The sequence below is a fragment of the Phoca vitulina genome, unplaced genomic scaffold (assembly GCF_004348235.1).
Source record: "Phoca vitulina isolate PV1807 unplaced genomic scaffold, GSC_HSeal_1.0 scaffold7, whole genome shotgun sequence".
Taxonomy (NCBI): domain Eukaryota; kingdom Metazoa; phylum Chordata; class Mammalia; order Carnivora; family Phocidae; genus Phoca; species Phoca vitulina.
Genome location: NW_022589710.1, coordinates 68,376,559 through 68,388,883, shown reverse-complemented (window position 1 = coordinate 68,388,883; position 12,325 = coordinate 68,376,559). Strand labels below are relative to the sequence as shown.

General features: G+C 45.6%; 1 protein-coding gene across 1 annotated transcript in view; it reads right to left on the bottom strand.

Moving 5' to 3' along the window:
• The window catches only part of DYNC1H1 (dynein cytoplasmic 1 heavy chain 1), a 68,195-nt gene that overhangs the window by 41,778 nt on the left and 14,092 nt on the right, over positions 1 to 12,325 (bottom strand). The window contains exons 7-11 of the mRNA XM_032405956.1: positions 12,097 to 12,324; positions 5,754 to 6,830; positions 4,916 to 5,095; positions 3,317 to 3,466; positions 1,152 to 1,298 (exon numbers count right to left, since the gene is read on the bottom strand). Of these exons, the coding sequence (XP_032261847.1) occupies positions 1,152 to 1,298; positions 3,317 to 3,466; positions 4,916 to 5,095; positions 5,754 to 6,830; positions 12,097 to 12,324 (1,782 nt within the window). The remainder of the gene's footprint in view (positions 1 to 1,151; positions 1,299 to 3,316; positions 3,467 to 4,915; positions 5,096 to 5,753; positions 6,831 to 12,096; position 12,325) is intronic.

Genomic DNA, 12,325 nt, shown 5'->3' with positions numbered 1-12,325 from the left:
AAAGGCCGGTGACCCCGACGCCTGAGGGGACCTGGAGCAGGTGTGCAGACATCCTCCACGTTTTTACCAAAGGGAGCCAAGAAGTAAGATGGCTAGAGGGTGACAGGGGTCAGGTTTATTCGCTGACAGGAGCCTCAGAGCAAGGGCATGGGACCCAGCAGAAGAGGGGCTGATTTCAGTTCCGTCAGATATGGAGACAAACAGGACAGCAATGCAAACAGAAATGTGGCTGGTTAAAAACAGAACGTGACAAGAAATACCCTGTAGTCTGCATAGACTCTGCCCAGAGCGGAAGGAACCAGTATTCACAGCTCGGTTCTGAGAAATAGAAATTTAAATTGGCTACATGATAATAAACAAGGCAGGCTGGTGTGAGCTCATGGGATTCCCTCTAGTTTCATGTATGTTTGTAAACTAATATAATAAAGTGGGGGCAGGGAGGAACAGGAATTAAAATTCCCAGCGAAGTTCATGGAGGGAATTTCTAAGAGACTATTGAGATCAGAACTGCAGAGGCAACTATTTGGAAAGATAGCCATAGGAAAACCGTCAGGTCACACTAGGCTTCTTCTAGCTTTCCCTTAGAATGCTGGGCCATGGGGCTCCTGGGTGGCTCAGTCGGTTAAGCGCCTGCCTTCAGCTCAGGTCATGATCCCAGGGTCCTGGGATCGAGTCCCGCATCGGGCTCCCTGCTCAGCGAGGAGTCTGCCTCTCCCTCTGCCTGCCACTTCCCCCTGCTTGTGATCTCTCCCTTTCTTTCTGACAAATAAATAAAATTAAAAAAAGAATGCTGAGCTGCAAGTCTGCAGTCTGAGAAGACATACAAGAGCAGCATTTAAAGAAGCATGATGGAGGGGCGCCTGGGTGGCTCAGTTGGTTAAGCGACTGCCTTCAGCTCAGGTCATGATCCTGGAGTCCTGGGATCGAGTTCCGCATCAGACTCCCTGCTCAGTGGGGAGTCTGCTTCTCCCTCTGATCCTCCCCCTCTCATGCTCTCTGTCTCCCATTCTCTCTCTCAGATAAATAAATAAAAAATCTTAAAAAAAATAAAAAAAAAAAAAAAAATAAAGAAGCGTGATGGAGAGGTGGTGCCACAGAGCCCCAGGAGGCCTGGTCCGAGGGCCCACGGTGCAAATGCCTGGAAGGCTCACCTGGTACCTCTGACTCTGGATCCTAGGAAGAGACAGCACAACCATCTTCCAGGCAAACATTTCCTGATAGAGCTTGTACCTGCACTCTTCGATGGGCGGATTCAAATAGATGACCTGATTGGTTATTCTTAGCTCATGAACAATATTCTGTAAAAGAAAGATTTCATTTCTTACTCAGCAATCAGTTTCAATAAAATGGCTTTTTATGCATTTATGATGTCAGAATCAGTATTCATGAGAAGTGTGATCATTTCTTGGTTAAAAACCTCACACCTAAGTGTGATCCTAACGTACTAATAAGTTGGTGAATGCCTACAGGAGCCATTTACAATGAAATGGTACCGAACATACGTGTGACGTGTACTGCTCAGTAATCATCTCGAATAAAATCAGGTGCTACGAATGCTGAAACTTGGAAGTGGGTAAAAAGTATACAAATTATACCTTTTTTTTTTTTCTGGTAGTATGAAGCATTAGAATCATTTCAGAGAAAGTTCTTTATATGAAAGCTTTTTCCAAAGTAAAAAAAAAAATGGTTTTGATGCATAACACTTTCTTCCTCTAAATTTCATTAACCTACTTGAGTCTGAACCATGAGTCTGTTACTTTATTAGAGAACGTGCTCTTCTTTATTTCATGCGTTCGGCCTGCCCTCTCTGAAGGATTGTAAGAAGTCAGAGGGCAGGCACTGCTTAGGTTCCTGCTGGGTCCCCCGTGCCTCAGTGAACACACAACAGGTGCTCAACAGAGCACCATCTGATTTAACGTGCATGGTGATCTCTGGACACAATGACCTCGGGACCCGAGAACCCCGTGCCACTGATGCAGGGACCGAGGCTGGCGTTAGCCATCAGACATGCCACACGGAGGCAGGTTTACAAGTCAAGGCGAGGTTCTGTCACCGGTCAGTGCCTGCTTGAAGCTAAGCAAGAATTCTGACTCCATCTCCACCAGATAACTGCTTTAGCTTAGACATACTCATTTGCTTTTCTGCATCTCTGTATTTTAAAAAGTATGCTCTAGGGATAAATATATGTAATATTCAAAAGTGAAAACATTTTTCAAGCATTGAAAGAAAAAAAATGAGAAGGTAACACTTGGGGAGACAAAAAACAGCCAATTGTTTCTCCCACATAAAAGTTTTTACTTTTCGTTCTTTTAGGCTTCTGTTTTGTAAGACATTTTTGTTGGTAAATTTAACACGAACTATGTAACGCAAATGCATGGCTTACTGAACTACTATGTGGCAGACACCTTTGTGACCAACGCCCACACCAGCAGACACGACCTATTTGCACAGCCTGAACTAACACAATTTTCTAGAAGGCTTGCTGGGCTCCAGCTGGCCACTCCTTCACTCAAATGGGAAATTGGTGGCTTAGAAAGACTGCTGTCCAGTGTGGTGACCACTGTGCTAGTCGTTCTTCCATGAGACTCTGAGATTTTGTGAAGACAGTGACATTTTGTGTCAAACTTTTCCTTGTACAGATTACATTCAGTTCTTGAAATGATTTCTTGCACGTATGCTTAGAAGGCAGAGTATTTTTTTCCAGTGTAGATTTTTTCTAAAATTTCCCACTTTTAAAAAAAGTCCTGTTTTTGAAATTATTTTAGACTTACAGGAGAGTTGCAAAGGAAGTATGAAGAGTTTTCACATACCCTTCACCAGCTCCCTCTAATGTTACCATCTAACATGGTGCAATTACCAAAATGAAGAAATCAACATTGATGCAACACTACTAACTAAAATACTGACTTCAGTCGGATTTCCCAGGCCCCCACAGCACACACAGTCGTCACATCTCCTAATCCCTTCCAACCTGGACATTTTCTCAGTTTTTCCTTGTCTTTCATGACTTTGACACGCTGGAAGAGTACCGGTCGGGTGTTCCGTGGGGAATGTCTGATCTTTTCTCATGGTCAGAATGAGTCTGGGAGATGTGGGGACAAAGACCAGGGGGAAAGTGGTCCTGTCACCACATCGCACACATTGCCAGGGTAAAACAATGCGCACAAGACAGCATTGGTGGATGCTGACTTTGGTCACCCGGGTGAGGTGCTGTCAGGTTTCTTCACTGTTAAGCGGCTTTCTCATTGGTACTTTTCAAGGGGAAGAATCCTTTGTTTGGTTTACTAGCAAACTGGATGCCACAGGAAATACTCACTTTAATCTTTGGCTCTCCACCAGGCTTGTGACTAACTTGAGGTGCATCTGTATCCATGTCAACTTCTGCTTTATCTTCTGCTTGTCCAAGAAGCACCTGGGTCCAAGCTCTCAGGCCAGCTTGTAGGCGAACGCCCAATATTCTTTCAATCTACAGAGAAGTAGGATCAAAGAACAGTGTTCCTTCCAAAAGTTAGCTTAACAAGCGCGTCAGATAGGAAGTCAATGCTTCAGGTCAAGGATGACAGTTGCTACCACAGCCTTCATCTTACCCTGGTTCCCTACCTCACTCCGTCCCTCTCCCAGCCTCAGAGAACCTGACCTCCATCTGGGGGCTAACCTAATCACCAACCCTCCGACTTGTAAGGGACAGGAGACGGACCCAGATACAGTCACGGTCTCGCTGTTTGGCCAACATACTAGAAAATTTACAAAACAAAAACATTTTCCTGGCAGCCTCAGAGATAAAACTAACAATCTACAACTTGGGGAATAAACCATCATCTTTTTGGTAAAACTGAGATATAAGTGACATACAACATATTAGCCTGAGGTATACGACACAGTGATTCTGTATTTGTAGGTACTACAAGACAATCACCAGGTAAGACTAGTTAACACCTGTCAGCACACACAGGTGCCCATTTTAACAAGAAGAAAGTCTTCTCTCTGATATGGAATGAGACAAGTGTATGTCCCATGAACAGGACATCTGTATGTCTTCATGCAGTCTGTCCATCCTGGGAATGCTGTAAAGACAGCTGTGGCAAACCCCGAGACTTCTAGTAGATTCGGAAGAGTGGGGTTTGTGAACTTGCCCTGGTAGCGTCCCATGTGTGGATACACTGCACCTTTGCGGGTCACAGGCTTTCTCTTCCTTTCTCCCTAAATGGGTAACTAAGGTGCTTCAGAGCTCCCCACTGAGCCACTCTGCCATGAAATATCCTACTTCCTGGGGCTCTCCACGGATGCCGACATCCACCACCGAGAAAGCCACGTGGGTGGTAAGTATGTTTTAAACACAAGCACAGGTGCACACACATACTTCCCCTCCCTGCACACCTCTACAGGGGTGAGCCCCGATCCTCTACACCAGGAGCAAGACGTATTTGGTTGCTAGGCATTTCTTTTTTTTAATTATTATTATTATTATTTTTAAGGAAGCTCTTGGCCCAACATGGGGCATGAACTCACAACCCGGAGGTCAAGAGTCCCGTGCTCTACTGACTGAGCCAGGCAGGTGCCCCTGAGCACTTCTTTTTCAACTGGGTGGTGGAGAGGGGGCAGCGTGTCAGAGAAGGATGCCAGGGAGAACCTCCTATGTTACTGGGTGAGCAGCGAGGGCAGGCAGGAGGTTGTTGGATATTCTGAAAATAAAGAGAATCCCCCCACCGCACCACCTGCAACTCGGAACGGACAGGAGCGTTGCTAGTACCACACAGCTCAGTCCCACCGTTAGCTCAGTGGGATTTCTCGAGAGGAGACTGGACTATTGCTGATAACTTCTGTGGGAAAATGCTTTCCAGTGACAAACTAATAAGCTTATAAAATAGGGTCAACAGTAGAAAACTGAAAAGCACCGTAACCACCCATCCCTCACCTCCATGTCAAGCTTGTTGACCCAGATGGGCAAGTTGGAGTAGGAGTGCAGATTCAAGTCATCCACGGCCTTCTGGACTCTGTTCAAGATCTCGGAGAAGGTCTTGTGGTCATACATGCAAGTCTCCAGGGAACGGACCTCCAGGTCTATTTTTTCTTCAATGATTAGCAGGTCATCCACCTAAAGGAAAGCGTATTTAATATTTAAAACACCACTCATGGTATCCTTTATTTTTATGTATATTTTTCTCGATTAACATATGTTTAAGGTAAAGGAGTCCTTCCATGAGTAGCCAGTGAACACTTAGCCCCACTCCTGTGTTCTCACAGAGGGAAGGGAAACCTCTGATTGAGAAGTCTGGGAGCAGGAAACGGATGTGCCCCGCTCAGTGCCTTCTCTGTCCCTGAGCACCAGACGCACACCCTCACTCGGACCTGCTCCCAGCAGCAGGCTCGGGGCCAGGAGGCTTACCACTGTCCAGCTGCGCTAGGGTCTGGGGGAGGGCCTATAGCAAGGGCCACGGCTGCAGATCTAGAGCCCTGTTGTCCGTGCAGCTCTATCAGTAATAAAGCTCTCATTTCACTCGGTCAGACTCCTATGTCCTTCACCTCTCCATTAAACTCAGGCTGTTACTTAACGGTCTTCCCGGAGCCCCACCACCATCCAACAGCCCAGTAAGTAAAAGGGCTTCTCCCCTTCAGCTCACACGGCCCAATGCTCTACCCGTCAGGAACTCCTATGGGAGAACTACTGTGTTAACTGAGTGAGCTATTGCTGCGTTTAGTTCATTCCCGCAACCCTGAGGGGATGGGGGTGGGGGTAGTAAATTACAACACACCTTTTCTTGGAAGTTGAAGACGGTCTCCGCCAAGCGCTGCACATACGGGTCCAGTTTGTAGGATTCCCATACCAGTGCAATGCCCTCTGCGATCAGAGCCTGCACTTCCTTTTTCAAGCCGGCCACCAAGAGGGAAATGGTGTTCCGCTCCTCCACCTTCTCACAGGTCCGTTCGTAGGTGCGCACGCTCTCGATCAGCGAGATGGCAAACGGGTACAGCTGGTTTGCTTGGTGAGCCTTGTTCACGATCGCCAGTGGGACTCGGAAACCAAGCCACTTGAGGTTTCGAACTTCTTTGGAAAGTGTGATGATCTCTGGAAGGAAGTTAACTTTCAGCTTCAGGACGTTTCCGGTTCGGCCCCTGACGCGAGTGCTCTCGATGGTGAAGATGCGTCCCGAGACGCCGAGGTTGCGCTGCTGCACCTTCCGGGCCCAGTCGTCGAAGATCTCCTGAGTGTTGAGCTTCATGCGGAAGCTGTCCCCGTCCTGCTTCAGCTTCTGGCCCTCTACGTGGTTCTCCCAGCCCTTGCCCAGCACGTCCTCCACACGTTTCATGTACGCGCTCAGCTGGCGGTCGATCTGCTTCGCCCAGATGATGGAGCCTGACACCGGGGGCAGGTCACGCACGTGGCTCATCTTACACGCCTGGCTCTGTGGGTACTGGACCTTGAACTTGTCGTGCAGAGACTCGATGTCATCCTTCACGCGCTGGATTAGCTGGGTCTGGTACTCGCGGATGGCCCCACGGATGTGAGGCCTGACGAACAGCGCGTTGAACCTGGAGAAAATCCTGAACATCTCGTTAGCGTTCTTGGCTGTGCCAAGCTGATCCCTAAGGCGAGCGGTGATCCGGGTCTCCACCCTGTCGATTCGCTCATCATATCTCTTCATGGCGGCCTCCCAGGCTTCTGTGCCTTCCTTGGAGACATCCAGCCCATCCACTTCCTTGACGTTCTCGTACGCAAGGTTGACCTCCTCGATGGCATTCGCATCCGCGGCATCAAAGAGGACCTCCGCTACTTTCATGTCCTGAGGCTCGGGGACCTCTCCTTGATTCTGCTGGGCGACTGCTGTGACCTGAAAGAGGAGGATTAGTGACCAAAACGTTGATCGCACAAGACTGTTGTTCCGTCAGACACCAGGAGCACTCACCGCACAACACAGCCAGTCCGAGCTGTAGGCTTTTAACTCTTAGCCAAACATTTTATAACCACAACGCAACAAAGCCGTGAAAAATACGACAGTATATTCTAACTCTGCATGTAAAGATCTTCTGACAATGTAGTTTTAGTTCTTAAGCTAAAATAACATGTTAAAACCTGGGTTTTGGGTACTTGCCTCTTCAAAGTTTTGTCTACAATTAAAACTGCATTGGAAAGCTCAGTAATTCACAGGAGCGCTACATATAAACTCAGCATCCAATGTAAATAGCCTTCCTTTTTGACTTATAAAACTTTGATTATAATCCATGGGTAAATACCACAGAAGAGGGACAGAGAAAGGCTAGAAGAATTCCCCTGTTCAGTTCCCTGAAGCTCCCAGAGAGCAGAGCAGAGCATGAGCTTTACCTCAGGAACTGTCAGACTTCCACACACATCTCCTGCCCATACTCCCACAGAATTATAAAGCTGGGGGGGGGGGAGAGGGCTTCATCTGGGTCCACAGATGTTTTGGATGAAATTCAGATGGTCTGGGAACTTGTTTGGGGGAGATCATCATCATTATTTTCACTAACTCCTAACTAAAATTTAGCATTTCCTACAACTATAAATGCACGCAACAGTCACCAATAGTTGTTTGAGGTTCCACAGCTTTGTCACCAAAAAAATACTTCCTCATCACATTTGTACATACCTTTTTTTTAAAAAAAGATTTGAGAGAGAAAGTGAGCATAAGTTGGGGGAGGGAGAGAGAGAGAGAGATAAGCAGACTCCCACTGCGTGGGGAGCCCGAGGTAGGGCTCAATCCCAGGATCTTGAGATCATGACCTGAACCGATATCAAGAGCCAGACGCTTAGGCAACCTAGCCACCCAGGTGCCCCCCATTTGAACATATCTTAAGATCTTGCTTATGCTCATTATTACTTCAAAATTATGGTATTAATATGGCCCATCACTAGATTTTGCTATTTTATGTGTTCATGGAGAAGCACATAGATTACTAGATCACAATTTAGATAAATGTTTCTTTGTAAAAATTGTTTCTTTTATGCACTTAAAAACATTCTGAGTACTCCTGATGCTGGTAGTATGAAGGCAAAAATTGAACAAAATTATTAAAAATAGCTTTTTCAGGACAATGGAAAACAACCAAAGGCAGCCAACAACCTCAGATATCTTTTCTCATGACAAAGTGCTACCAAACCATCTCTCTAAAAAAAAACAAAACACGGTGCCTGGATGGCTCAGTTGGTTGAGTGGCTGCCTTCGGCTCAGGTCATGATCCCAGGGTCCTGGGATCTAGTCCCGCGTCAGGCTCCCTGCTCGGCGGGGAGCCTGCTTCTCCCTCTCCCTCTACCCCTCCCCCCTGCTCATTCTCTCTCCTCAAGTAAATAAAATAAAATAAAAATAAATAAAAAATAAAAAAAAACAAAACAGGGACGCCTGGGTGGCTCAGTCAGTTAAGTGTCTTGATTTCAGCTCAGGTCATGATCTCAGGGTTGTGAGATCAAGCCCTGTGTTGGCCTCCATGCTGGCCATGGAGCCTGCTTAAGATCCTCTCTCTCCCTCTTCCTCTGTCCCCCCACCTAGCCTCCTCTTCCTCTCTTAAAAAAAAAAAAAAAAAGGTGCTACCAAATCAGTTAAGTAAACAGTTAGTTGTTGGCCTTCTTGCCTGGAGGTGCTCCCATCCCCCAGCTCAGGCAGTGAAAACCTGCGGCTTTGCTGGTGGGAGCAGAACAGCAATAAGTTTAAAGGGGAGATTCTGAAAATGGGAGAGCCCGAGAAGGGCTGAGGTAATAAATTATACACACACACACACACACAGGAGACCCCGGGGAGCCCTACAGGAATGAAAAGTCTGCGCAGATTTGCAACTTACTGTCAACTGAGAATTTTATATCCAGTGAAACTATCATTCCAATATGAATATATCCAGTGAAACGATCATTCCAATATGAAAGTGAAATATTTTTCCTGATAAACACAAAATGGGGGCATGTGTTGCTGGCAGGTCTATGGAACAAGAAATACTATAGAAATTCCTTTAAACTACAGGGAAGAGACACCAGACAGTAGGTCAGATCCACAGGAAGGGATGAAGAGAACCGGGCAATGTTAATATGTGGACAAACGTAAAAGATTATATATACTATTTTTCTTTCTTCTCCTAATTTTTCTAAAACGAATGTGACTGTTTAAAACAAAACTCACAACGCTATACTGTTGGGTTTGTAGCATGTAACGATGTCATACACGTGACAAAGAGGTAACAGAGCTACGGTGGCAGGAGGGCCCTACAGTTCACTGGATGTTAGTATCGAGTACACCATGATAAATTAAAGATGCATACTGTAATCCCTAGAGTATCGCTAGGGAAGAAAATTCAGAGAAATACAGCTACAAGTCTACTGAGGAATTAAAGTGACACGACGAAGGTAAGACGAGAGGAGGCAGCAGAGAACTAGAGGAGCAACAAGTGAGACAAGCAGGAAACAAACTGTGAATGACAGTCTGAATCCAACCATCTCAATAGTTATATTCAATGGGAATAAACACTCCAGTAAAAACATTGAGAATGTACGCATGCACATGTAAGTTTATCATAAAGTTTATTGATATAAAGGATATGTACTGCGTGATTTACAAATAAACTATACAATAATCTTTTAAAAATACGGTACAGGAGAAGAGGTACGTGGGAAAAAAGGGTTAAGAAACCCGAGGCCGGAAGGAATCAGCACTAGAACCAGATCTCCCACAGATAAAGGGCTAACATTTAAAGCCAGCACACACACACGCATGCCTGCACACATCGATCCGTGCGCACGGCACAAAAAGATGCTGAGAATTCATTATTATCAATTTACTACAAATAGTGGGCACTCCCATGCAGTGAATGAAGCTTCCTGCATGGCATGATTTCTAGACTGGACACCCCCCAACATTTTACTACAAATATTTTTAAACTATAGGAGTGCAGAAAGAATTACAGCCTGAACACCCGTATGTCCCCACCTAGAGTCTATATTTAACACTTGCTATATATTGGCTTTGTCAGAGATCCATTCATTTATAGATCCCCCATTCATATACGGTTGACCCTTGAATAATACAGGTTTGAACTACGCATTCACTTATACACAGGTTTTTTTTGATCCCGTATAGTAAATGTATTTTCTTTTCATTATGACCTTCTTGGTAACATTTTTTTCCTCTAGCTTACTGCACTGTAAGAATACAGTGTCTAACATATATAACATACAAAATATGTTAATCAACTCTTTATGTTATCAGTAAGGCTTCTGCTGAATAGTAGGCTATTGTTTTGGGTTTTTTTTAAAGATTTTATTTATTTGAGAGAGAGAGTGAGAGAGCATGACAGCAGGGCGAGGGGCAGAGGGAGGTTTTTTTTTGTTTTTGTTTTTTTTTAAGATTTTATTTTTAAGTAATCTCTATACCTAAGGTGGGGCTTGGACTCACAACCCCGAGATCAAGAGTCGCATGCTCCACTGACTGAGCCAGGTGCCCTAGTAGTTAAGTTTTTAGAGAGTCAAAAGTTACATATAGATTTCTGACTACACAGGGAGCCGGCACCCCTAACCCCCATGTTGTTCAAGGGTCAACTGTATATCAGTCCACTTATTATTTCTGGACTGGATTTTTTTTTTTTTTTTTAAGATTTTATTTATTTATTTGACAGAGAGACACAGCGAGAGAGGGAACACAGCAGGGGGAGGGGGAGAGGGAGAAGCAGACTTCCCGCGGAGCAGGAAGCCTGATGCGGGGCTCGATCCCAGGACCCTGGGATCATGACCTGAGCCGAAGGCAGACATTTAACCAACTGAGCAACCCAGGTGCCCCTGGACTGGATTTCTTTTTTTTTTTAAGATTTTATTTATTTGACACAGAGAGAGACAGAGAGTGAGAGAGAGAGCACAAGCAGGGGGAGCAGCAGAGGGAGAGGAAGAAGCAGGCTCTCCGCTGAGTAGGGAGCCCGATGTGGGACTCGATCCCAGGACCCTGGGATCACAACCTGTGCCAAAGGCAGACACTTAACCTACTGAGCCACCCAGGCGCCCCTGGACTGGATTTTTTAAAGGAAGAAAATCACTGGTGAAGAAAAAAGGTAAATTAAGAAGAAAAAAAGCATGTACAAAGAAAAGGAGTCATTTAATTCTTTTAATAAATCTCAGACATATGCAATTATGAATGAGGAATCTGGGGAAAAGGTTAAAAACATGTCCAAGTCACACAGCTCGTTAAACAATGAAATTAGGATTTAAAACCCAGGAAGTCTGGGGGCGCCTGGGTGGCTCAGTTGGTTAAGCAGCTGCCTTCGGCTCAGGTCATGATCCCAGGGTCCTGGGATCGAGCCCCACATCAGACTCCCTGCTCGGTGGTAAGTCTGCTTCTCCCTCTCCCTCTGCTGCTCCCCCTGCTTGTACTCTCTTTCAAATAAATAAAATTAAAAAAAAAAATTAAATAGATAGATAAATAAATAAATAAAACCCAGGAGGGGCACCTGGTGGCTCAGTCGTTAAGTGTCTGCCTTCAGCACAGGTCATGATTCCAGGACCCTGGGATCGAGCCCCATATCGGGCTCCCTGCTCAGCGGGAAGCCTGTTTCTCCCTCTCCTGCTCCCCCTGCTTGCGTTCCCTCTCTCACTGTTTCTCTCTCTGTCAAATAAATAAATAAAATATTTTAAAATCAATCAATCAATCAATCAATCCCAGGAAGTCTGGCTCTAGGGTCCATGCATTTTTGGGGGAGGGATGAATGGATGGAGAAGATTTGGATTGAAAATACAGAATCATGGGGCGCCTGGGTGGCTCAGTCATTAAGCGTCTGCCTTTGGCTCAGGTCATGATCCCAGAGTCCTGGGATCAAGCCCCGCATCGCGCTCCCTGCTCCATGGGAAACCTGCTTCTCCCTCTCCCTCTCCCACTCCCCCTGCTTGTGTTTCCTCTCTCACTGTGTCTCTCTCTGTCAAATAAATAAATATTAAAAAAAAAAAAAGAAAATACAGAATCTATATCATAGAGAGGACAGTGAAAGGATGCAAATGGAACTCAAGAGTCATTCAGTGCAGAACAGAAGTAAGTAGTTCATGTGCATTCTAAGAAAAAGAGAGCAGGGTATAAAAACAACCCATGTACGTTATTTTAAAAATGTGATGCATACCTGTGGCCTCAGGACCCTGACAATGACCGCTCTCAGCTGTTCGTGCTGGCGTCGAAATTTTCTCATTTGGTCAAGGCGGGCCTGGAGCTTCCTGTGAGCAGGATTGATTCGCCACACCATTTTCAGATTTTCTTCCCTTTTTCTTTTGACAATGTCTCTCAATAACACCTGAAGCTTCTCATATTCATCATCCCAAGTCTGAAAGACTTCAAAGCATGCGACCATAACC